Below are 26,795 nucleotides of genomic sequence, written 5' to 3'. Positions count from 1 at the left end.
TCCAGTGGTCTATCCATCAACTGTTTTTGCAGTTGTGGCCCCGAAAAGAACAATCACAGTTGCCTGGTTGTCACAGTGACAGGGTACGACAAAGTAGAGTGCTGCTGCCTCTGCGGATGTCAACTGCGTTGGTCGCAACCAGGATGAACTGGCTGTGAGGCTGCCACTGTGAGTAGCCCCTTTACTTTCTGTGTTGCTGATTAAATTGATGAGCTGGCAAAGGCAATCCTAAGAAGCAGGCTGTGGCACAACTGTCTTTATACCTCAAACACAGTGGTCCATCTCTCCAAAAGATTGCATGGGCATATCCATCAGGAACACTTGGACACTCCTCAAAAATAAAGGTGCACAAATCTTAATGTTCTGCCCAAGCCCATGGTGTGATCCACACAGTAGACTTTGCCTTACCCTAGCCATCTTGGATGTTTTAGGCAAAAGTTGCTGCGAGATCTTCTAGGACTGCTGGCAAAATCTCACAAGCCATATCCCACTGTGCATGTGTGCATCTGTCCAGAAGATAGACTGCATTCAGAGATCATAGCGTATGGCTAGCTGAAGAGGACAATTTCATCCAAAATGCAGCAATATGTTTGGATTCAAGGACAGGCAGAAGGAAAAAATTTGAATTAACCTTACTGGCTGACACTCACACAAGATTTTCCTGATAAGAGTACTGAGGGAGGAATGCTGGATCAGCAAGAACTGGTCTTGGTCAGAAAGCCGCAGGTCAACTTCATGGAGTAGCTGACCATATTTTCATCCGAGTGGCAATTAGCGTGAACATAAGCGCCATACTGAAGAGCAATTATAGTGGTCTGTAAAGGCAGCCCCAACTGGAACATTTCAGTAAGTAAAGCAGCTAGAAGATGTGTTCCAATACGTTTGGTTGCATCTGGGTATTTCATATCTCAATATAGGCCAGATGAGAGCTGACGTCATCTCAGGTTTGGAGATCGTTGTTCAAATCCGATACGGCACAGGTACCAGCAGAGTAGTCAGGAGGAGCACCAGTAAAAGGACTTGTATAGATCATGGGGCTGAGGCAGAAGTCAGGACTGGCGCTGGCATAGTCTGGGAGTATGTTCTATGGTCAGTCAGCGCTGGGGAGAAACCTACCAGGAGAAGTGTAACTGTTGGCACTTGTAGTTCTATGGGGCCCGGATGCACATGGTGGCACAAGTGTGCTATTGCTTTCAAGCACTCCAGATCCAGTCTTGTACCTGGGCATATTCTAGAGGCGAAGGATCTGCAGTTGTAAGTAACTATCAGAAGAGTTTAAAGAAAATAACAGGATAACTGTTTAATCAACTTGGTGACAGAGTACATGTCTGTGTTATTTCAATTATGCAGTTCAAAGTTGCTTTCTTGCTCACCACATAAAGCACAATATTTTGTTTTGGGATGTACGCAAGTTAACATATGACCATAGTTTCTCAGAGCTGCAAGCCCATAGAACAACGACTAATTTTTTTTCCAGTGTGTAAGAAAGTTATGTTCAAGGCCACTTTGCATCCTGACCACTGAACCACGTCAACTTGAAGGAACTTGTGGAATTCCATTGGTTGTTGCATTGCAGCAGTGCAACTTCTTATATTCTGTTAGGCCAATAAAAATGACCAAAGCCTGGAGTGTTCCTTGGAAAAACAGATGCAATTCAGATGGAAAAAACTGCTCTAAATGGATATTTTCCCTGGTTTGTTTTTTTGTTTTAGTATGACCAATCTTGTATCATAAACACAATGATTAGGTTACTTACAATAGAACTGAGGTTCCGGTCAGCCTTTTTATCTTGAAGTATTGCATCACTCTGGTATTGTCTGTCAGTATCTTTATTATTTTCTGAACAACATTCTTAAGGGCTACCTGTACTGCCCAGGCTCCTGATTATTTATCATCAACCTTCCTTACTTCTTGCACCTCAGTCATCCTGGAAGTGCATTATGCTAACTCCTCAGTCATCAAAAAATGCAAACATTATCACAATCACTTTGGTTCAGCATTAACCTGTGCTTTGCTTCCTCTGGTCCTCTTTTTTTGTTCTTCTTGACGAAGCCTCATCTTGAATGTAGTAGAATGATGCTGGATGACTTCAGATCTTGAAGGCTCTGAATTTTCTTACAGATAAGGAAGCATAAGACAAGAAACTAAAGGCCATTACGGTTGATCACACAACCATTCTTGAAGTTTCACATTTACTTTTGCTCCTGAGAAACACTTTTGGGCAGAAAGACATCGGATGTTTTTTCTATCTTAGAGGTGAATCTCAATTTTAAAAAAAAGGGCAAAACAGCTCACGCTAAAAAGCAAGGATTCCAATTTTCGTATCACAAACTTGCTTCTGGTAGCTTGAAAGTGAGACTACCAAGCTCCCGAAAGGAACTGATGATAGCGAAGACAATAGGGGTTTTGTTAGCATTGACTAGATTATTGAAGAGAAAGCAAGTAACTTTCCATCTCTGTCTGCATTGAGAGTCCAAACTCATCTGTCACACTCTTTATTAATGCCATGAACATACAGTTTCAGAGATTCTGCCACAGAGTAAAAGCTGTGCTCAGATTCACCTCCTAAAGCTTAGCTTACCACTGGTTAGCTTTCCTTCAGTGTAATTCTCAATCAGTGTAACATGTTTAGGTCTGATGTGTATCACACTGTTGCCCTCAGTTGGAATATTCTGTTTGCCATTGTACAAGGAGATATACACAGACATGGCCGATACTCAATGCTTATGTCCTTGTCAGAGAAAACTCCTTCTGCAAAGGTAGCCTGGTATGCAGTTACTGATCACTGAAGAAGTGTTTTTAAGTTTATCTACAGACAGCTTAACTGGTTTGCCAGCTTCATATTTAACAAAACGTTGACAATAAAGTACATATATAGATAGTATATGCAAAGATATATGGGCTTTCAGCCACTGATCCGCATCCATAGCTCTGTCCAAATGTCATTCACATTTTGCTTCCGCCCACTACATTATGCAGCACAAAGCAATGGGTCAGGTAGTTTCGCTCACTGACTGTCTTTCATTGAGAGTAATGACATTTTGCCTGGTCGTATAGGCATATCTGCCTAAATGGTATGCAATGAAATGAAATGAAACTTAGAGCGCAAACTGTCGCTCCCAAGGGAGCCTCCTGGCACTACCAGATAACGTGCTACAACAGATATTGATTAGGCACTAAATAAGTGCAAGACATAATTCGTCAGCTGTTCCGTACAACCATGTTTTTTGTGCCTTTCTGAACTGTTCTTCGATTCTATTGATCTTAACATACAAGGCATGACTGATTCCAGGCCTTTGCCCCTAACACAGTCGCAGACTTCCCTCCCCTTGTTTTAAGTTAGAAGTCAGGTATTTTAAGGAGGTTAGAGGAGGTAGATCTAAGTGTCCTTGTCGTGTAAGGCCTAAATCTTGCAGAAAGGTAAACTGAGCCTAATCGGCGCACAGCTCTGAAGACTGTAAGGAGAAGTTTGAATAAGATTCTTTTGTGGAGCGGGAGCCAATGAAGACTTTTCAGAGCAGTGGGTGCTGAAGCCCTGCGAGGGAGTTTCAATACCAGTCTGGCTGCTGGTTGTTGAACCACCTGTAGTTTCTTCGGGGTAGATTTATTGACCCCTACTAGGAGGCTATTGCAGTAGTCTAAACAAGAAAGTATTAAGGCCACTGCCACCGTTTTCCTGGCCTCGAGTGGAAAAAAGGCGAAGAATTTTCTCAAGGTCCTGATTAGGCCGAAACAAGTACCTTGTAAACTGTCTGGATCCCTAAAAGTTGGCTGTTGTATTTTATGAAGTAATTCCTTTTTAAATTTCGACGTTGTTGTATTCATATCTTTTTATATTTTTATATAGATTGGGATATTTGTATAGTGTGTCTAGATATGTATACTTGTGCCTTGTACTTTTTTCAGATAAAATATAACTTTTTATGGTTTTCTATCATGTAAACCGAATAAAGTATTTTGAAATGAAAAAACTACCCGCCACCTTTAATGCGTGGGGTTTGAACGAGAGAGGCGTCAAACCATACCCCCATGTTTTTTGCCACTGCCACGGAAGGTGGAGGGAATGCTGTTTCTGTGGGCACCAATTTGTAGGTTGGAAGGGTATATTTTTCCCAATTAATAGGATTTCTGTTTTATCCATATTACAACGGAGATGGTGGTTGTTCATTCATTTGATGACTGCAGTGAGACAGGATTTGAAATTTTCCTCCGCAGAGTAATTTTTAAGAGACAGGATGAGCTGAGTGTCATCAGCATAAGAGGTTGTTTCGATGCTGTACGATAAAATAAGATCAATAAGTGGCGTTATATAAATATTGAAGAGAAGGGGGCTAAGTGATGCACCCTGAAGGACGCCCATTGTGAGGGTCCGCTCAGAGGAGAGAAAAGTGCCCAGGGAGATAACTTGTCTACGGTTGGACAGGAACGATGTAATCCATGCTAAAGTCTGGTTAGCAAGATGTTATGGGAGATAGTATCAAACACGGCAGATCGATCCAAAAAGATCAGTACTGCCTTCTTGAAAATCAGTGCTTGGGCTTGTGACTCCCCTTTTGGGTCACTCCGTTATTATTTTGCTTTTGGCCATGTTTTGCTGATTTCCAAACAATAAACAAATAAAAACTCAAAGCTCTTGCCAAAGTGAGACCTATACTGGCTTTGACAACGCAGTTTTCTCTTTTTATGGCCTTATTAACAAACTGACCAAGAGATACAGATATGTAGTCAGGTTGTCACCGGACATGTTAGCAGATGAAAGCACCTAAAAAATCCTGGAACCTGAAGTGGGGATCAATCAAACTAATCACTGAATGCGAGTAAGAGACAAAGGAGTGAGTGACCACAATGATACCTTCATTTGCTTATACGATCAAAAACACACATAGGCAATCATATTATACTATTAATTTGTGCTCTTCCTACCTTTTGTTACTACCCCATAAAAACTTTGTATACGCAATCAGAAATTGCAGAAGATGCACTTGCTTGTGTAATATTACCCATCAAACCATTTAAAAAAAAAGAAAAAAAATTCTTTGAGATTAATCAATATCATGCAAACGAATGACTTCTTTCTAATGCATGGTGGAGGGAACTGGAATAATACTCATCTACAACAGTTACAACATACATCAAATAAAGACTCTAAGCATTCCTTTTTACTTGACTGATTAACGCTAAGAACTTCTAGTGATGGTCTTCAAACAAAAAGATGAGACTTTTACAACATTTTTTTTTAAAAGAGCATAATTACTGAAACGCCATATTCAAGGTAGCCTTGGATTAATAGTACCCAACAGCCAAACTCTAAATTCAGCCTAGGTTTATGAAAAGCCTAACCAAGTTCTTTGTTAGCATGTACTAAAAGAACTTCCTTCCAGGGAATGTTCCACAGAGGGGCGTACAGCTAATAGTATGTTACCAGTTGTAAATGGACACTTTTGCTAGAGCTTTAGAAATGCAAAAAATTTTCAGCCCAATAAAATAAAATATTAAAAACTGCATGTCGCCCCGGACTATCAAAATACAGAAAATCTGCTCAGTTATTTATTTTTCCACATTTCGTGAGGTAAATGATGTGAACATGCACAGGATTTTAGTGGGACGTGGACAGCAATCTAATTTCAAAGATCCAATTGTAAAATGTTGCAAAGAAACCTTGTTTATAAGATGCTCCGTTACAACTTCTCGGAGTCCAGTGTACAGTTTTTCTCCATGTTTGTGCAACACCATGGTATAGGCATTTCTATAAAGTTCTTCAAAGCTCAAGCCACTATTGTTCTTGCGTTGTATTTCCTGGATTGCATTTTTCAGAAGGTCCCAGATGCTGTTGACATATTTCTCATCCATAGTCATCTGAAAAATTAAAGAAAATAAAATGGTCACCACTAACTTCACAGATCTGGTATCAGAGTTTCTCATTCACTAATCTTGTACCCAATTATACAATGTAGCATTCTCATGCAGCACTTCTATTATTAAGTAGAAACAAGAAGTGTGACCAAGAACACTTGAAGGAAGCTTTCAAACAATTACTGCACTCTGACACTACCAGAAAGGCTAACATGATAAACTAGCATGACAATTTAATCAACAGTAAATAATTTTCTGAAACAAAGTTAACAATAAATTGTCGGAGAAAACTTTCCCAAGACACAAGTCAAAGAAAAACCCATTGATATACAAATTGAGGCAAAATAATTGATCTCTAGTTTAATTCTTTATTATACGAGCCAACTGGTCCAACAGACCCCCTAACCCCAGTACACGTTGATTTGTATTGCAGTACTCTGTAACACAAACTTGAAAAAACCATCTGACTTTCTAAGCTAAACAATTGAGACTGGTTACAACTGACATTTCTTGCTCAAAAGGAGTGAATTCTTTGCAAACGTGAGCGATACAGTCCAGGGATAGATTTATGCACCAATAAATGTCAGACGCCTCATCAAACTTGTAGCATTAGCTTTACAATTATTTGTGTTTGGCATGAAAATCATATCGAGTTACCTGAAACCAAGCTTGGCTCATCCTGAAAAACTAAAAGTGCAGCAGGAAAAGGGAGTGATTCGTGCCTTTCTGGATTTGCAAAGCTAACTGTGAAGGAAAAGGAGAGGCACTGTTCCTCGATGGACAGAGGACGATTTTAGTGGTAGTAAGGCCATGTGGTCCTAGACATGCAAATGTCAATCTCCTGAAGACAACCACTGCACTTAACTGCGCCTCTTCCGAATCTACTATTCAACAAACCTCACCTTCGTTCAACAAGCAAAGGCAATTTTGTCTTGCCTTTTTAATGGGAGTCCAACGCTATTGGCTTAGGTAAAGCTGGTTTGCAAAGCAGTTTAAAATAATATTTAAAAATACTCCAAGAAAAGAAACATTTAAGTGAAACTGTACAGTGAATTGCATATATTCAATCCGTACTACAAATGGCAGATCTTATTTTCCAAATACGTTTCACACTGGAAACTCTGAACAGTATTTAAAAAGAATAAGGAAGTGTCAGAATTTAAACGAAAAAGTTGACCAACGCCTAATCTAATATCGACAGGACTCTTAACTGAAACAAATGTTCCAGCCATTTGATAGTCTGCAGCTGTCTAGGGAGCAATATTGCATCAGCCCACCCCTCCTCCAGCACTGTAAATGGTGCATTGTGTGCCAATACCGGACCTTTCACGCAACATCTCAAACAAATAGGTAAAACAAAACCTACCTGATAAGTTTGAGCTCAAAAATATATCTGCTAAATTTTCTTTGGATGGGGTGGGGAGCAACAAAGAGTGAGGGGGAGTGGGGATGTGAGTGGAGAAGTAGCACAAGGGAGTAACAAAACATTCACTCCAAAGTAGTGCTAAGCAAAAAGTAGTTTCCTTTCGTGAGCTGTGGAAGGAGTGAAGTAATTAAATCAAAAGGATGGTAACAAAGCTATACTCCCAGAAAACGAAAGAAAGCCACCGAAAAAGCAGCAAGCAAACAGGATTAACAAGAAACTCACAAGTGGGTAGACCCAAAGTCGACTCCAATTAGTATTGTACAACACAACAGGTCTTCAAGTATACACCGCTAAAAGCTGCCTCATGGCAAGACCTAAATATCTGTTAACATCAAGTCAAGTTAATCATGGACATTTTACTAACTTTAAAAGGGTGATCATCTGTATTTTCACAATCAAGATTTGGGCCAATAATATTGGATTGCATACTAAAACCTGCAGAAAAAGCATGTTTTGAAGAGATTGACCAGTACCTCATCCGAGCAAAGGAAATAAAAGGAAGCAGAAGTGGATATGGAAGAAAGGAGATGGAGACAATGGAAATCAAAGAAGCAAACAAGGAAAGGCAGAAGTTGGAGACAATGGCAAGGCAGAAAGTTGATGAAATAGCAAGTGAAGCACGGAAGGAAGTACTGAGGAGAGGGCGAAAGAAAGAAAAAACAAAATAAAAAAATAAAGTATGATACGATGAGACGAAGGGATGGAAGGGAAAGTGGATTATGGAAGGGAAAGTGAATTAACAAAGGAAGGAAGAATTGGCAGGAAAAAGAAGGAAGCAAGGCAGTCAAATTCATGTTTTATGTCACTGTGGTGCTTCCACTTCTGGGCTTTCATTTGACGAGTCAAAATATGCTGTTATATTGAAATGTATTACAAACTAATCACCAGAGAGGATTTCCAGGTGCATGTGTAGGTGTGAGGTGTCCAAGGTGCGTATACGAAGAGCCAGGTCTTCCGCTTCTGACAAAACTCAAGAAGTGAGGAGGAGGCTCTGATGTGTTGAGGGAGGTCATTCCATGTCTTAAGTGTGATGCAGGAGACAGAGTGGCCTCCAGTTTTGCTTTTGCGGATGCAGGGAATGTGTGTGAGTGAGAGTGAGGCAGAGCATAGGTGTCTGGTGGGTTGGTGAAAGTTCTTGCTACTACAGAGATATATCCACCTTTGTAATTAGATAGCTGACAATAGCCAAAAGAAGTAACTTCCTCTAGATGGATTCCTGCTTACCACAGATTGCCTACTGTGTAAGAAAAATCCAGACAAGAAACTTGGTGTTCAGCCAACACATAATGATAAACTATGAATGGAGAGAAGATGGATAGGGCCAAAGATGCCGACTTTGAATCTCAAAATCTGGGTTCTAATCCAGGTTTCCCAACTTAACCCCTTCGACGCTCATGACGAGCTGGGCTCGTCATGAGGTAGCCTCCTCGCACGCTCATGACGAGCCCAGCTCGTCATGTAAAGTGCGTTTCCGCAAAATCCTGCGTACGGGGGGAAATCATGCCGCACGCATGCGGTTAAACATAGCAGGGTGATCTAGAGCATTTATGTCACTGAGCATCAGTTTTGCCAGTGTCACAATTCTGTCAATTTCAAGAGTGCTTGTAAACATTCTTAAAGTGCTAAATACTAGTGTTCCAACCGATTAAAAGAAGAAAGCAGAAAATAGGGATAACACTTTGCAGTTTTAAAGTGTTCTCTTCATTTGTCACTCTTACATTCCACTCTGCTCGACGCAAGACACAAAAAAAGGATCTTTCTTCAATTCATCAGTGCAATACCATGTCAAATAAAGTGCTCCTTTACGGCCCAGTTCTACCGCATCTTTGCCGCTGACTTAGCCCCCCAGCTCACTGTCCTATTCAATGCAATTGTGATGACCCAGACGGTTACGCCCTCTATGGGGGAAGACCCGTTATCTATAATCACGAAGGCAGGCAAAGACCCCCAACAATTTTCCTCCTACCGGCCTATAGCTTTATTGAATCTAGATGCAAAACTTTACTCCAAAATCCTGGCCACTAGACTGTGAAAAAATTCTACCCACACTTATTAACCCCGACCAGTCAGGGTTTATTAAAGGGCGTCAGACACACGACAATCTTGGCAGGGTTTTCCACCTTATAGAGAAGGATCAGAAAAAACGGATACCGGCAGCCCTTTTATCACTCGACGCAGAGAAAGCCTTTGACCGGGTTCACTGGACTTTTTTACAGCTCTCTCTGTGTAGTTTCGGATTCTGTGAGTCCTTCCTGGGGATGGTAAGGGCAAACTTTAGTGCCCCAAGATCTAGGGTTGTGGTGAATGGAGAGGCCTCTGACTTTTTTAGCTTAGCTGGGGGCACCAGACAAGGCTGTCCTCTCTCCCCGATGCTCTTCGCCCTCAGCATCGCACCTTTCGCGGCTAGGGTGAGAGCAAACCCACAGATAAGGGGCATTCAGTTTGGCACAGATGACCATAAAATCTGGCTGCTTGCCAACGATATTCTCCTGCCAATAACTTATCAGTAGCCTCCTTGACCGAGATACATTGTAACTATTACAGTTCGAAAAGGCATCCGGCTTCAAGGCTAACCTCCCTAAATCCTCTATATTCATCCTAACATTGCCTCTAGAGTTGCAAAGAGCAGTTGAAGGGATGTCGTCCTTTTGATGGGCCCGGAGGGCCATCACATATCTTGGGGTTCAAATCACCACCAAACTGGGTGATCTATACAGGACCAATTCCCCCCCACTGCTTAGACAGATTAAAGCTGACCTTAAAAAAAAGGAGTGCTGCCTATATATCCTGGATAGGTTGCATCAACTCGGTAAAGATGAACGTGCTCACACGCCTTCTCCATCTTTTCCAGGGGCTCCCTATCCTACCTGTCTTACGACGAGACTTCGCCTTAAGGGGGGGCCTTTCCCTTCCAGACTATTTGATAGACTACAGGGCAGCCCAGCTGCGAGTCCTGGGTGAGTGGTCACTGAGGGAATCGGAAGAGTTATGGCTTCACATAGATAGGCAGGTGACTGGTAGAACCATTTGGGACCTACCCTGGAGGCAGAAAACAGACAGATCAGTTAACGCATACCTGAGTATTCCCACAGCAACAACGCTCCAGATATGGGACACGGTGACCAAAACTCTACCAGTGACCACGTTTCCATCGCCCATCCATTTTAGCACCGCTTTCCCCCGCACTTAACGAACGGCCCTTTGATTGCTGGAGGGAGGGAGGTTGTCTCATGATCTCTTATCTGGAGGAAAGATTCGCTCCTTTACTGTCAATCGCTTTCATCTCCCACAAACTGAAGGCTTCCATTGCACGCAACTGGTTGACTGGGTCCAACAGCCACAAATGCGACAGGCAGCCACTAGAGAACTACTTCTGTAGGAAAAATGTGTCCAAACAGCGAACACCGGGAGGGGGTGCATCTCCTTTCTCTATTCACTTTTGCTCTCATTGAGGTCTCGGAAATCATTATGTCATAGAGGTTTCTGGGAGGGTATCCTGCCGACCGTGCCATCAGACAAGCAATGGGAGTGTTTATATAAAAACATAGCAAAATACAATCGCTCTATGCTCCTAAGGGAAGCCCACTATAAAACTTTATACGACTGGTACCTCTACCCACAGAAACTACACTTCATCGTACCCAATACGACAGATCGCTGCTGGAGGGGATGTGGTCTCCTGGGGGATTTCAAGCACATATGGTGGGACTGCCCGGCTATACAGCCCTACTGGAAGGAAATACTTACCCAGATCAAGCTAATATTAGGATACCTGATTGGTGACTACATGGAACACATTCTCTTGGGGGTTCGCACCCAATGCTCAAATATCAGACCCGAGGTGACCAATTACATCATGTGGTTATGTCTAGGTGTGGCAAAGATGGCTTTAGCGGCAGCCTGGAAGAAGCCGGAAGCTCCTTCACTTACACAATGGCATGCTCGCTTATGGTGCGCTATAGCCCTGGAACGATTGTCCTATATCACTGAGGGCTCTCGCAAGGGCTTTGACTCTAGTTGGTACTCGCTAGTCAGCTACCTCTCGGAGGGACTCCTCTGTGTGCATGCAGCCCTAGGTTGCGGGCACTACACTTCTTTCTGATTTAATAAGGGGTTCCCTTCCTCGTGGTGGGGGTTCAGGGAGCCCCCCCTCACATGTGAAATTTTTACGTGGGAGACCGTCTACGCGACCCCCCCTTGTCCACACATCAGACAATAGGCTTACATGTTTTCCTGGGTATGGTTGGGCTTTTATTCTTCTCTACCTTTTTTCTTACATATTCACGGGTGGTTTGCTTCACTATATATGTGAGCGTTTGTATATTGTAGAATTTGGCATCTCAGAGATGATCCCAGGGGAAATATGTCAATTGTTACAAAACCGTACCGATACTATAGCAAACCACTGCATGGATTTTGCTCCCGTGAAAAATGACTGAACTTATTATGTTTTTTTGCAAAATGTTTGTAACCCGTGAATACATTTCAATGAACATATTTTGACAAAATAAAGTGCTCTTGCAAGGCTCATCTTTTGTTCTGAGAAAGGGGGACCACAGAGCAAGGATACTATAGTCTCTCCTTCCTTCAAGCCCATATGAAAAGTTTTGTGGTATACTAAAAAGACTAAGGCGGCAGCCAATGATCTGTCAAAGGATTAACATGAAATGCTCCACGACTTGAAAAAATTAATTTCGAACCTTGAGTCAAGAAAAATAACGTGTGGAGTGGGGTGGTAAAATGCCAGGAGGATTCTTTGGTTACTACTGCATGTCTGTGCTTGCTTTTAGAGTGTAGAAAAGACTTGCATCTAAAGTAATTAAATACATGAAATAGCATAAATGAACATCAACCTGAAACATCCAAACTCTAAATAACCCTATATTTGGAGAAAGGAAAAGAAAAATACACATACAAATCTTCGGATTAAAAAGAAATTCAGATAAGACTTTTGGTAGGCCAGAAAGACAAGTTCTTAGAAATAAATTCACTACAACTTTCTCCTAGGCTGAACCATGTAGAAGACTGGAAAGGGGCATAATTAAAAACTCAAAAGTTGTACGAGTGAAAAATCAAAATCAGTGCAACTTCCAACCTTGGTGAAGGCCTTCAATGTATGGGGAAAAAGCCATTCCAAAGTTAAATTAACAGCACAATTCTGTATAGAGAAGACGTACATTCTTTGAATACCTGTATGAACCACTAGTAGTTATATGTCACCTGTAAGATTTCATCATAGGGATTTAACTGCAGTGAAATATGTACCGAACATTACCCAAGGAACAAGCATTTGGATGAAACTTTCTGCAGACAGTCACTAACAAAACAGGACTCTTGCTCTTCTACTGCCATATACAGCTTGCATCCTAAACCATTAGTAGTTTTGAGTGCTTTTTAGATTTTCTATATGGTCAAAGGAGATGGAACCAGTTTCTCTACTCTATGAAGTGTGAGACAAGAACATTCTCTCAAGAAGCCTATCACAGACATGAAGAGGGGACATATCGTTCTCCTGAAACGGTCACTCACAAGCGTAAGAGAGCCAGTCAGACAGCCATCATGCTTTTAGAGGTAAGCGATTCCGGGGGTTGTTTTAAGACAGGTGTGTTTTGCTCCAGAAACTACTCACACAGTCCCACGGCTAAAAGAAAGCTGTCAGGAAAAAGTATCTCACACCTTCTTTTTGAAGAATGTGTAGGTAGACATACCAGCCACCCCTGTTCCAATGAAAGTAAAGTTTTCGGCACAGACAACATAGCTGTAAGCTTCAGGAGGCTGATATGAAAAAGAGTCCGTACTCCACAGATCACAGGTTGTAGATTGTTTGGAGTGTGTGGTAGCTCCACATTCTAACTCTGAGGATTCCATTGTGATGCACAGCTCCAGAACAGAAACAGAAAGATCCCCCACCCACAAGGTGTCTTCCACTGCCCACCAATCCAGAAACAATAGTACAGAAATGAAACTCATAATTATCAAGAAAAGAGGACCCATCCACTGACCGCGGTAATGTGCGAGCAGGAAGAGATGGGGAAACATTTTCAATTTTCCAAAGAAGATGGCTGCCCACAGGTTATGAGTGCCCAATTCCTCCCCAACAAAAAGTTTCTAACTTAGAATAAGGTTTCTCCAACATGGGTAATCTCTCTGAATACATAAACCAAACTAATCTGTGTTTGCATGATAAGGAGAACATTTTACAATATTTTCTTTATTTGAATTCCTTTTTAAACTGAAAAATATATTTGCATAAAAGGCAATATTTTCTATCTTTGTATAATTTCATTTTTTTAATTAGCCTAAACACACAAGTGCGTTGGACTTAAAACACTGCTGCTCTAAGATTACAAATAAAAAACTGAAGAGAAACTGAGCCTCTGCCATGCTTCATAAAAAGCATGAAAACTAACACTGCTCAAATAAAGCTAAACAGGTTTTTTGTTGTTTTTTAAATAACGAACCTTCCGAGATAGAAGCCTCTGATATTTCCTATGGGACAGTAATATGCTTACCATCTATAGTGCAGTACTACTCCCCTATTGGTACAGCAGATGGCACGTGACCTTTCTGACGGCCTTTAGACGGAATGTGAAAATATTAGTCCATGATCAGCCAAATTTAAAAATCTTCTCGTCTACAAAGGTAGGGATTATAAACCCTTGCTGATCAGAAATGTCAAGTGCATCCGGCAAAATGTAAGGTCAAGCAGATAAATTTCCTCAACCACTACTAAATAACTGACAAAACCCATGCGTTCTCCAAGGTGAGGATTCTAGTCTAAATGCAAAAGGAGGCTTCACCCAGGGAGGAATATTGCCTGATAAATTATTAATTTTCTTTACTCTGCTCGGTGGCAGACAGACAAAAGACAAACCAGTTCTATGGTTACATTTTTGGCCACTTGGATGGGACTTGCCTAGATACTTAATAACAGTTAAAAACTTAGAATGACTTGGCATCATTAGCTTCAGATGTAAAGTCAAATATGGGGCGCTTTGTAAATGTAAATGTAGTTGAGCTTATATAGCGCACAGCTACCCGCAGTGAGTTTCCCGGCGCTTGCTTAGGGAACCCTTCCTGGTATTCCCCTGTGAGATAGCAGGGTATCCACAAGGTGAAAGTCAGGCATCCCGCCGCGAGGGGCCGTTGTGGGGGGCCGTTGTGGAGATTAAGCAAGCTATTGCCCAGAGTCGCAGAGTGTGAACCCGTGAGTCGAGGAGGCACCGGGGCGAGAATTATCGAGTCCGTGGAATTTTTAGCCCAAGACCCCGCCGAGGCGGGGAATTGAACCCTGGTCCAGGACCGATATCAGCTTCCGGGTCTGCTGCCTCTAACCCCTGAGCCACACTTCTCCACAGAGCGGAGGATTGGAGAACATAACTGGTCAATAATCTTGCAGCTACTAGAACACTTTTGCAGTCATTCAACTCACTGAAATGAAGCGTCAAAGAGTTCCTAGCTATGAAATAACCGGCTGAGTACCTTCTCAAACACCTTTGATGTAAGCAAGGCATCAGGAGTAGAGTTTCCATTGTCACCTCACGCCATGCTATACTCCTAGGTAGCTTAGCTTCAGCTCTTCACTAAAACTTTCTGCCTGCTGGTGGATAGGTATACCTTAAAATCCACACTCACTACGCACATAATTGGCCAGGTGAGAGGAGTCTTCTACCAATTTTTCTGAGCCTATTAAAAGACATCTATACAAGTCAACCTTCTGTTGAATACATCTGCAACAGAATTGCCATCCCTTCTTAGAACATGATAGTCCTGTTGATAGCAATCTCAGTGAAAATACAGTAGTTTTATTAGTGTAGAAGACCCTGGCTCTAGAGAAGACATCTCCATTTCAACTATTTTGCAGAATTCTGAGCATTCCAACAAATGCTGTGATCAGAAGATTGCAAAAAACACAGTTGATGGACAGAATGTAGAACAATGTCATACATTCACCCCAGTACAAGGATCTGGGCCTAAATCCATCGTTTTTTTGCACTCAACACCACCCTGGGTTAGACACTGGCTATATGCAAATCAGCTCTGACCCTGTGCCTCATGGGAACAGTCCAGTCCGAACTACCAAGCCATGTCTTTCCCAGACCGGAATCAAGCATCCAAGGACCGTTTTCTGGCTTGGTAGTTCGGACTGGACTGTTCCCATGAGGCACAGGGTCAGAGCTAATTTGCATATAGCCAGTGTCTAACCCAGGGTGGTGTGGAGTGCAAAAAAACGATGGATTTAGGCCCAGATCTCTGTACTGGGGTGAATGTATGACATTGTTCTACATTCTGTCCATCAACTGTGTTTATTGCAGTGATCAGAAGATTAGCAGGCTGGAAAGCCACAGGATGGAGTGATCTTCTGCATGAATGACTGATGTGGCAGGAAGCAAGCGGCATAAGCAGGCGAGTGATGCGGATGCTAACAGATTAACAGGTATAAACATAAATTAGGATCCGAGAATGGGCAGTAACAGTGGGAGCTGGCAGCCACACCTTAGAAAATGGCAGGACACAAGCAGCAGCCGAGCTGTTACCCATATGTGGGAAGTCAGGCCAAAAAAGGGTATAAAATATCTGAGTTGTGCTCTTTATGGCTACAGGTCACTAGAAAAAAACGGGCAACTCAGTGACCCAGTGACCTGGGCTGGGCAATTATGCATTATAGAGTGGTCCCTAAGGGAGCAGTATATCCCTTGACTTAAACTTCAATAGTGTTATACTAGGGATAGAAGAAAACCTCTCAAATGAGCAAGTTCCAATTTTGCGTTTAGTGTATTTATTTTAACACATCTCATTTAGGAATATATAAATCAATTCAAACAGTATAGCATATACAAGGTGCTCCTAACAGGGGCCAGTGCTGTGAAAGTGATATATGGTGAATAAAAGTGGATTTGTGACATGTACAAAGATATATCCATGTGACTGATAGGGATAATAGAATGTATGAAATCAACACCCATGGAGCAAGTGTTGATATCCACCATCAAATTCTTAAAAACACAGTTGGGGGCAGAAATTCCCACAATCAAGCAAATGTCAGACAATATATCCTGGAGCAACTTCAGAGAGGATATTGGCTAGCCAAAGATTGAAGCAAAAATAATCCCATACACAGAGTGTCACAAATACTACCAAGGACAACTTCCAAGATTGGATTTTAGAGCAACCGGAGATCTTCCAGATCAGGGCCCTCCCTTTTGAATGACATGAACATTACACAGACGTTAGCACAAACTGGTGATTGGAACTCTTTGGCAAACCAGTAGAGAGAACAAATTAAAACAGTAATTCATGGCATCATAATGATTGAATACCCGAGGGCAAATACTGTCCCCAGAGGCCTCTGGGTGAGCAATACCCCATAGATATTCCTTGAGGATGCAATTTTCAAAAAAGATTGGGCCTCCATCACAGACGTTGCACACGAGATTGGTTAGTGCTGATGGTAAAAACAGCTACGAGATTCTCGGAAGCCATGAAAATCAAGATTCAAATAAGTGAATCGAAATTGAAGAATACAGTACAGATAACATACAAAACAAGCATTTACAATGCAATAGGGCTCGCAGCATTAAAGTTTGAGTTATTGGCATTGTGTATGACAATGCGTTGCATAAAATGTTTAGCAAACTTTGAATTGGTGAGCAGTGAGTGTGTGTGCAAGAGTATGCTGTTCTTGAAAGCAGTGTGGTAGAGAGTGCAGGAATTTGGGTGACCTGAGCAATGTGGATGATGCACCTCACGCACGGGGCTGATACAGTTATTATTCATACAGCTCTGATGATCTGCACTCTGCACTGCTCTGCACTCTGCACTCTGCACTGCTCTGCACTGCTCTGCACTCTGCACTGCTCTGCACTCTGCACTGCTCTGCACTCTGCACTGCTCTGCACTCTGCACTGCTCTGCACTCTGCACTGCTCTGCACTCTGCACTGCTCTGCACTCTGCACTGCTCTGCACTCACTGCTCTGCTTCACCAAGGGCTCGGCTGTGACTGAAAACATTGTGAATCCAAAACCCTGCGACCTTTCTCTGACAGACCTGCTGTAAATGTCTTGTGGTCGTTGTTTGCTGTCACCCTCCCCAGACTCCAGTCTGCACTCGCCTCAGAACGAGAGCCCCCTGGGGCACGGCGAGGCATCCCTGCGCCGCTTTAATACTTAGCCTCTCTATCGGCATGGGAATCTCAGACACAAAGCACTTTCCCTCTCCCATTTCCGAAATAACAAATTTCCCCAGCATGCCGGCGCTTCTATCTATCTCTGTTGTGGTGTTTGTAAAATATACAGACCACGCAGTGCTGGGAAGAGCAAACACATCATTATGCCTTCATGACAGAAAAGCCTGCTCTGCTCCAGTGTAAACTCATTTTTCTCCAGGTGACTTTTAGGTAGCCTTGCACTATTGTGTGGGGGCTTCAATCAATAATCTTTGTCAAAACAGAATATACTGCATTGTCATTCTGTCCCTTTTAAAACAAAGCCGCGGCCTGTGAAGGAGTAATGGCCGTCTGCTTCTGCCTCCTCTTAGTATCGAACTCTTAATAACAATAATGACAAGTATTACAGTCCCCGTTCCTTCCGCGCGTTCAGCCGAGCCCTGTGAATGCAGCGAGCGCGTTCGCGTGCGCGTTTCGAATCGCCTCCAAGGCGATGCGCGCGGCCAGGAATGTCTCCTTGAAAGGAGACACGGCCACAATAAGTTCTCGGCGGAGACGCGCTTCCGCGCGTTCAGCCGAGCCCTAAAAAGACTAGACGAAAAAATAAAGAAATGGCAGAAATTTAAAATTTCTTAACCGAGTCGAAAATACACAAATTGGGAAAAGACCTGAAGAAATTCTTCCAAGAATAGTGTACCCGTATAAACGCAGTGATTGCACTCCACCAACAGACCAGTCTTATGAGGAATCGTCAGGTAGGAAATAGACTAAGGCAACGAGGAAGAGGCAGATGGAGACGTCGCAATTGGCAGCCCAGTTGGCAAGGGTACTCATACGAGTAATCAATAGTACCATTCTACCAACCTTTTCCACCACAATTCGGCAGATGGATGAACCACTACATGGCAGGACCAGCACCATGCTTTCCCCCACCTTACAGGCCTTTTTATGGAATAGCAGGAGCTCCCACAGAGGAATAAAAAGAAGTAAGCTGGGAGGACACCGATCAAGGTATGATGACGAGGAGCCAAAAGAGGAGCCGACTGAAGGAACCAACACCATGACCTAGCACCAACACTAGTTAGGGTTTAGCTTGACAGACATGACCTTAACAGAGGACCAAGAGAACATGCTCAACAAAGGATTGGTATTCGTCCCAACACCAACGTTGGATAAATTCATACTTCACAGTGATGTGGCCGAATTCTGCAGGCAAATTGAACTAAAAGCCTTCTTCCAAAAAAAAAAAAAAAAAAAACGCAGACAATGAGGGCGATACCAATCTAAGAAACAAATCAACATTCTGTCCCACCAATGTGATTGTATCAGTGGGGATCACAACATTTGATGAAGCCTTTTTTAAAGAGATAGAAAAACATAATAGAAAAAAGAGAGAAAAAAAGGAAAAACAAAATCAACAAAGTAGACCAAGTCTTACCAAATCACCACAAAAAAGGAGAGAATAGCACACAAACTTCATGACAACCATAATCTGGTGATAAATCCAGCAGATAAAGGAGGCAGGATCGTCCTCCTAAAAAAGCAGATATCACACCTAGTTCAACAAACTGCTGAACTATACTAATTACTATGAACCACTGATAGCAGATCCTACAGCAAGATTAAAAAGACACATTGGGAATATGATTGATGAAGCAGAGATAAACAGCTGGATTTACAGAAAACAAAAGCAGATTTCCTCCTCCAAAAAGTACTGACAACTATATACTTCTATTCTCTTCCAAAAATGCGTAAAAACATAATACCACCACCAAGTCGCCCCATGGTATAGGGCATTGGCTCCATCCTTGAACCACTATCACAAATTGCAGACCACTTACTTCATCCAATAGTACAACACATGTCCACCTATCTAAAAAAGATACTGGTCATCTACTGAATTTGCAAACTCATTTTTTTTTTTTTTTTAGTTAAGACTTCGAGCCTTCAGATATCCTTTTGGTCAGACTGGATATTGAGAGCTTGTATACTCGTCGCCCACAAGAAGCCACTCTGGAAACAGTGCAGACTATACTGTTCAGAGAAAACTGGAATTATAACACCCCTCAACATTTTATCCTAGAGTGCTGCAGATTAGCAGTAAGGGAATTTCTTTGAATACGATGGTTCCCTGCTCCTCCAGACCCATGGTACTTTGATCCGGAGAACATTTGCTGCAAGTTTAGCAGGATTGTAGGTCAGCAACTTCGAATTAACACATATCCTAGACATCTCCAAACCCTACTAACCGAGATCATGTTTCTGTAAGTGATACATAGACTATTTAGGGACAGAAAGGTATGGAGTTCCTTTGGGTGGGATGTTAATGTTAATGTTGAATTGCATTTATAAAGTGCTAATCACCAAAGGTCTCTAAGCACTGCATCATGGATATTAGCCATCTTATGTGTACTCTAGGTAGTGAGGAGGTGGTGAATACCTCCTTTCGGAACTAGAACCCTCACACCTTCCTGGTTGTAGCGGAGCGGGTAGGTCAGCCACGAAGCTCTGAGCGGGAGCAGAGACACTACACTGAGTGCCCTCATACTTCGCTGCTAAATGATGAGGCAGAACCAGATACCGTGAAAAGGTGGACTGCCTTTTTCTCCGGGGCAATGACCCACGGGGAGATCAAGTGGCAGGTAGCGTCGCACCTTGCCACCCACTGTAGATAATTTTTATTATTCACACGGTCCTGAAGAATCGCCACCTGATCATTTAAATGACTTATTGAGGCGAGAAACAGGTTGACCATCTGTGGGGTTGAGTGAAATTTTTGTCACATTATAACAAAACAGTCACCCCCTCTATTCCTTTTAACCAGGTTGGGAACCTTACAGAATAAAATTCATCACAGAGGCTTTTCTTACCTGTTTTCTATTCACATCCCACATCTACACTTACCTAGGCCCCTCACACCCACGGAACATATTCGGCGAGGAACAAAAGATCTCCGATAAAGAGCCCCTTTATGGGTGCCCGTCGAGCATTGCAGCACCGGCCCGACGAGGAGCAGACCCATATGATGAAGCATGACACATAGCTTGCCGTACCTTTCTGTCTCTTGGCTTAATTTAGGGCATGTACGTTGGACCTATATCAAGCCCTTCCCGTCCCCCCCTTTGTTGACATAGACTATATACTCATCACCTGGAAAGGAACAGAAAATGTAGTCCAAGAATTCCTAGGCTGGCTGAATGCACAAGACAACTACCTGAAATATACATATTCTCTTCACAAAACACAATTGGATTTCCTGAATGTAAATATTTTTTTCACATGGAATGGGTCTGAGCATCAAGACATTTTACAAGCCTAGAGATAGAAACAGCTTACTCGCCTTGACCAGTTTTTACCCACATCCCTTGAAGGAAAATCTACCCTACAGCCAATTCTAAGAATTCGCAGTAACTGCAGCAACAACCATGACTTTAACAACCAAGCAAAAGATTTTGCAAGAAAACTTAGGGGCAGAGAGTATCCAGAACAAATCAACAAATATCAAAAACAAGCCAAAAATCAGAACAGAGAGAGCCTGTTATAACAGACATAGAGAAGCCCTGAGAAAGTCGTCATAACAGGAGCCACAACATACTGTACAGCATCGAATCATATGAGGAAATTCATTAACAAACACTAGAGCATAATCATGTCAGGGTCATTAGAATGGCAAATACTGAGATAAACCCATAGAGGAGCAAGGATATTTGGGACTGGGTGGTACACACACGACCATCAGAAGTGAAAAAAGTTAACAACACTGTCCAGATGGCATGGGGCCTGCACCCAGTGAGAGGTCATTATCCATGAGGCTTATGCACATTGTGCCACTTGACCAAGGAAACTAAAACCATGAATCTTGACATGGACGTTAACTGGGTTTTAAAGAGACACGCCGACTGCAATGCCACACATGCAATTTACATGATTACGTGCCCCTGTCATATCAGGTATATAGGCATTACGTGGAGTAAGATCAAAACCTGCATGAGGGAACATCGCAGTGGATCCGATGTGGGAGGCTTACGACCTGGATGAGTCATCATTTGCACACAAAAAAAAACACACCGAAAATTAAATGGGTCATTTTAGAAACCTTTGACTACACTGGAAGAGATGTAGAGAAGTTACTCTTCCAGAAAGAACAGAGATGGGTTTATCGACTAAAGACTTTCCACATGGGGCTGAATGACAACATTTCCTGGCTAGCACTGATTAAATAAACAGACTGGTCTACGACAAAAACTACCATAATTAATAGAAACATTTTTTTTTCAAACAAGAACAAATAGAGATTTGTACTTCTGCATTAACTAATTCCGCAGGAATGGATAGGGGAGAATTTTAGTGGGCAAAATAAGTTCTCAAACCATCGGGCGGATTTCAAACAGTTCACGTGAAATCACGTGAACACAAGCACGCGCATTTCCCCACATCAAAGCCATCAGCCTCCCTCCCACTGGCTTCCCCAGAGTGCGCAGTGCGCGCTGGCCTCACTTCTCCTCCCCCCTAATTGCTTGCACTTTCACGGCCGCCAGGCCATGAGCTACAACAAAGGGTTCCGCTGCCCCGCCAACTGCTTCACGGCCGCTCACATTTATTTTTTTCCTTGTTTTTCACGTTAGTCTCCATCCGATTAGCTTCTCGCCTCCCCCTCCTTCCTTCTCTGTTGCTTTTCCCATTAGTCTCCATCCGATTAGCTTCCCCCCGCCTCCCTACTCCGTTGCTTTTCACGTTAGTCTCCATCCTATTAGCTTCCCCCCTTCTCGCCTCCCCCTCCTTCCTTCTCTGTTGCTTTGTCAGGTTAGTCTCCATCCGATTAGCTTCCCCCCTCCCGCCTCCCCCTCCTTCCTTCTCCGTTGCTTTTCACGTTAGTCTCCATCCTATTAGCTTCCCCCCTTCTCGCCTCCCCCTCCTTCCTACTACGTTGCTTTTCACGTTAGTCTCCAGCCTATTAGCTTCCCCCCTCCCACTCCTCCTCCTTCCTTCTCCATTGCTTTTCACGTTAGTCTCCATCCGATTAGCTTTCCTCCCTTCTCGCCTCCCCCTCCTTCCTTCTCCGTTGCTATTCATGTTAGTCTCCATCCGATTAGCTCCCCCCCCCCTTTATCATTGCAGCTATGCTTGGACGAGAGCCTACGTTCCATTGTCACTGGCTTTGTTACTTAAATCTGTGGAGATTGAGTGCTATCGGGACACGCCTCCAGATCTATTTACAGACTGCAATATTTGTATTGGCATTTTGGGGGGTGAAAGGTGCTTTATAGAAAAACAGCAACAAACCAATTTCGTCCCAAAGTTTTACCTGGTTATGCAGTTAACATTACTGAATGCAACAAGGCTCAAATGCAACCGATCGTGGTTAAGTCACACATTAAAAGGCAGAAGCACCGGAGGCCACACGCACACAGGAACAACGACGTTTCACATTGAGACCGCGCATTTGGTTTGAATACACGTCCTCTAAACAGTTAACAGCCAATATTGTTCCCTGATGAAGGGCAGTATGTAAATGCCCGAAATGCATTGGATTGAAAAATAATGCCGTATTTCAAAAATGAATTGAATGGATCATAATCTGATTGTTTACTAAAAGTGATTCGAAACAAAGAACTGAAAAGAAAATTGAATAGTAAACATGTGAATAAAACATGAAAAGCATATAGCATCAACATGATGTCAGGAACCTTCTTTTTATATTGAGGGGTACAAGGTGTGCCCACGAGGATGCTTCTAATGTCTCATTAGAAGCACGTTCACTTCTACAAGTTAGGACACAGTCACGCCCTCACTATGACTCACTAACTCGCCAGTACTCTTTACTGCCTCAATGCAACGCCCTACCACTCCACCACTCACTAACTCCCTCACTGCAGCACACTCCCACTCAAGTCCTCACCACAGCCCTCACTGCAACATCCTCCCACTCCAGCATTCACTAGAAGCCTCACTGCAATGCCCTACCACTCCACCACTCACTAACTCCCTCACTGCAGCACACTCCCACTCAAGTCCTCACTACAGCCCTCACTGCAGCGTCCTCCCACTCCAGCATTCACTAGAGCCCTCACTGCAATGCCCTACCACTCACTAACTCCCTCACTGCAGCACACTCCCACTCAAGTCCTCACTACAACCCTCACTGCAACATCCTCCCACTCCAGCATACACTAGAACCCAGCATACACTAGAACCCTCACTAAAACGCAATTTTACTCATTACAACCCTCACTGCACCAGACTCCCACACCAGTGCTCACTAAAACCATCACTTCAACACCCTGCCGCTCCAGCACCCTCTAACCCCTCGCTGTAATACTCTCAGCCTCCTGCACTTACTAAACCACTCACTGCATAACACTCCCACTCCACCACTCATAAAACCCTCATTGTGACACCTACCACTACCAGCTGTCACTACAGTGCTCACTGCAACAACGCTCACTCTCCAGCACTCAGTAAGCCTCTCGCTGCAACACACTCACCTCCAGAACTCACTGAATCCTTCACTGCGACCTCTAGACAGATCTCTGCACTGGCACGCCTCAGCTCTAACTGCACCCGCTTTAGTCCATTCTGTCCCTGTCCAACCCTCATTGCACCCTCCTAGCCCTCGCTCTGCCTGCTTTGATCGCCATACTCAAGCTCACTGCATACCCCTTCCTTCTTAAGCGGCCCCCCACAGCACCACGCACGGCCCCCCCCCCACAGCACCACGCACGGCCCCCCCCCACAGCACCACGCACGGCCCCCCCCCCACAGCACCACGCACGGCCCCCCCCCCCACAGCACCACGCACGGCCCCCCCCCCCACAGCACCACGCACGGCCCCCCCACAGCACCACGCACGGCCCCCCCACAGCACCACGCACGGCCCCCCCACAGCACCACGCACGGCCCCCCCACAGCACCACGCACGGCCCCCCCACAGCACCACGCACGGCCCCCCCACAGCACCACGCACGGCCCCCCCACAGCACCACGCACGGCCCCCCCACAGCACCACGCACGGCCCCCCCACAGCACCACGCACGGCCCCCCCACAGCACCACGCACGGCCCCCCCACAGCACCACGCACGGCCCCCCCACAGCACCACGCACGGCCCCCCCACAGCACCACGCACGGCCCCCCCACAGCACCACGCACGGCCCCCCCACAGCACCACGCACGGCCCCCCCCACAGCACCACGCACGGCCCCCCCCACAGCACCACGCACGGCCCCCCCCACAGCACCACGCACGGCCCCCCCCACAGCACCACGCACGGCCCCCCCCACAGCACCACGCACGGCCCCCCCCACAGCACCACGCACGGCCCCCCCACAGCACCACGCACGGCCCCCCCACAGCACCACGCACGGCCCCCCCACAGCACCACGCACGGCCCCCCCACAGCACCACGCACGGCCCCCCCACAGCACCACGCACGGCCCCCCCCACAGCACCACGCACGGCCCCCCCCACAGCACCACGCACGGCCCCCCCCACAGCACCACGCACGGCCCCCCCACAGCACCACGCACGGCCCCCACACAGCACCACGCACGGCCTCCACAGCATCACGCACGACCTCCACAGCATCACTCAGGGCCACCACAGCATCACTCAGGGCCACCACAGCATCACTCAGGGCCACCACAGCATCACTCAGGGCCACCACAGCATCACTCAGGGCCACCACAGCATCACTCAGGGCCACCACAGCATCACTCAGGGCCACCACCGCATCACTCAGGGCCACCACAGCATCACTCAGGGCCACCACAGCATCACTCAGGGCCACCACAGCATCACTCAGGGCCACCACAGCATCACTCACTAATGGGCATCACGACATCACTATGCGCTACCACAGCTTCACTGAACGCCACAGCATCACTCGTCGACACCACAACATCACTTCGCGCCATCACAGCATCAACCTGTGCAATCATTCAACAACAACTGGTTCAAATATGTTCTCTCAATGTTTCAAGCTTGATTACAAATGTCACAAAAAGATGTTAATATTTCACTTCTGTTCTTGGATTTTCGTCACAATAAAATTCACTGAACATAATCTTCACAAAAGTTATTTACAAAAGTTTAAGCTATTGCCATTATAAATTACAATCACTTTTATTTGCGTATTAATTATTTAAAAAAATTAAAAGCCATTGTTATTTGTAATATCAATACATCTAAGTCACGTAAATACAAAACATGTTGCATTACAAATGCTATAGGTGTCACATTTGCAAAAGTTATAACTATTGGCATTGTAAATGACAAAGCTATTAATTTTGCTGTTTTCAAAACCAACACATAAATAAAAAAATTGTCATTTACAAGACCAATAGCTCAAACTTTCCTAATGCGAGACCTATTGCATTGCAAATGCTTGTTAGTTATTGAATCTAGACAACCCACAACAAAATTCAGAATACATCATGAAAGCATTATTGAGATCAGGAACGAGTGGGGACACTTGCCTTGGAAAATAAATATATACACAAAACATTAGCATAGATTTATTTCAACAGGCCACCATGTCCCAATTGACCTCCATATATCTTCCGTTTTTAGAAAATCCGTTTAATATGTTCTTGCAGAAATTGTATTATTATAGTACATTGCACACAGTCACTTATTAGAAGCATTGACCGGATGCATTTCGTCCATTTCCACCAGGGTAATCATCTGCTGAATTACGAATGTGCATCCTATTTACAACGTTATGTAAACTTAAGCTTCGATTTTCACAGCCAGAGGGGCACACCTAATCTAACGTACAAACAATGTAACCAATCCTAATCATTGGTTGAACTCGGGGTAGGTTTTCATAACCAACGCAGTACGCCTGATAAGATGCAGGAGACCTGTTTAGCAACACGTCTCCTGGGCCCCATGAAAAGTCTCATACCGGACCATTTTTTCCCCAATTGCTGTCAATTAAGGTCAGCACAGACGTTTAAATGTGCCATCTGTTAGCTCTTCTTCACCTTTGGGACGGGGAGGACGTGGTGACTAGAGATTGGAGATTCCAATACACCAAGTAAGCAGAGGATTAGGAACTATAACCAAATTCCTGGTTATGTTGAGAGTCCACATGTTTCTCTCCATTACACAACAAGTTCTACTTCTCTGTTAAATTTATCTTTTCTATTGATTCCAGTGAGTGATGGAGAATACTCCTGTCCCTACCCGCTGCCCATGAGGTCCACTACAGGCCTCGAAAAATCCACTCGGCAACTCGCCATTTGGAGTGAAATTTTATCCGAGTGAGCTATTTTTAGCACTTACTCTACCTTGCTGGCAAGTAAAAAAAAATGCGTTTTAAATGATCTTTATTGGTTTTCAAAAATGTGT

At 44.1% G+C, this 26,795-nt stretch overlaps 1 protein-coding gene across 1 annotated transcript in view; it reads right to left on the bottom strand.

The window, feature by feature from the left end:
- CUL3 (cullin 3) overlaps positions 1-26,795 on the bottom strand; it is a 580,651-nt gene that overhangs the window by 468,077 nt on the left and 85,779 nt on the right. The window contains exon 2 of the mRNA XM_078665956.1: positions 5,659-5,856. Within this exon, the coding sequence (XP_078522082.1) occupies positions 5,659-5,856 (198 nt within the window). The remainder of the gene's footprint in view (positions 1-5,658; positions 5,857-26,795) is intronic.

This window comes from Lissotriton helveticus, chromosome 11 (assembly GCF_964261635.1).
Source record: "Lissotriton helveticus chromosome 11, aLisHel1.1, whole genome shotgun sequence".
NCBI lineage: Eukaryota > Metazoa > Chordata > Amphibia > Caudata > Salamandridae > Lissotriton > Lissotriton helveticus.
This window is presented reverse-complemented; position numbering and strand designations above follow the sequence as displayed.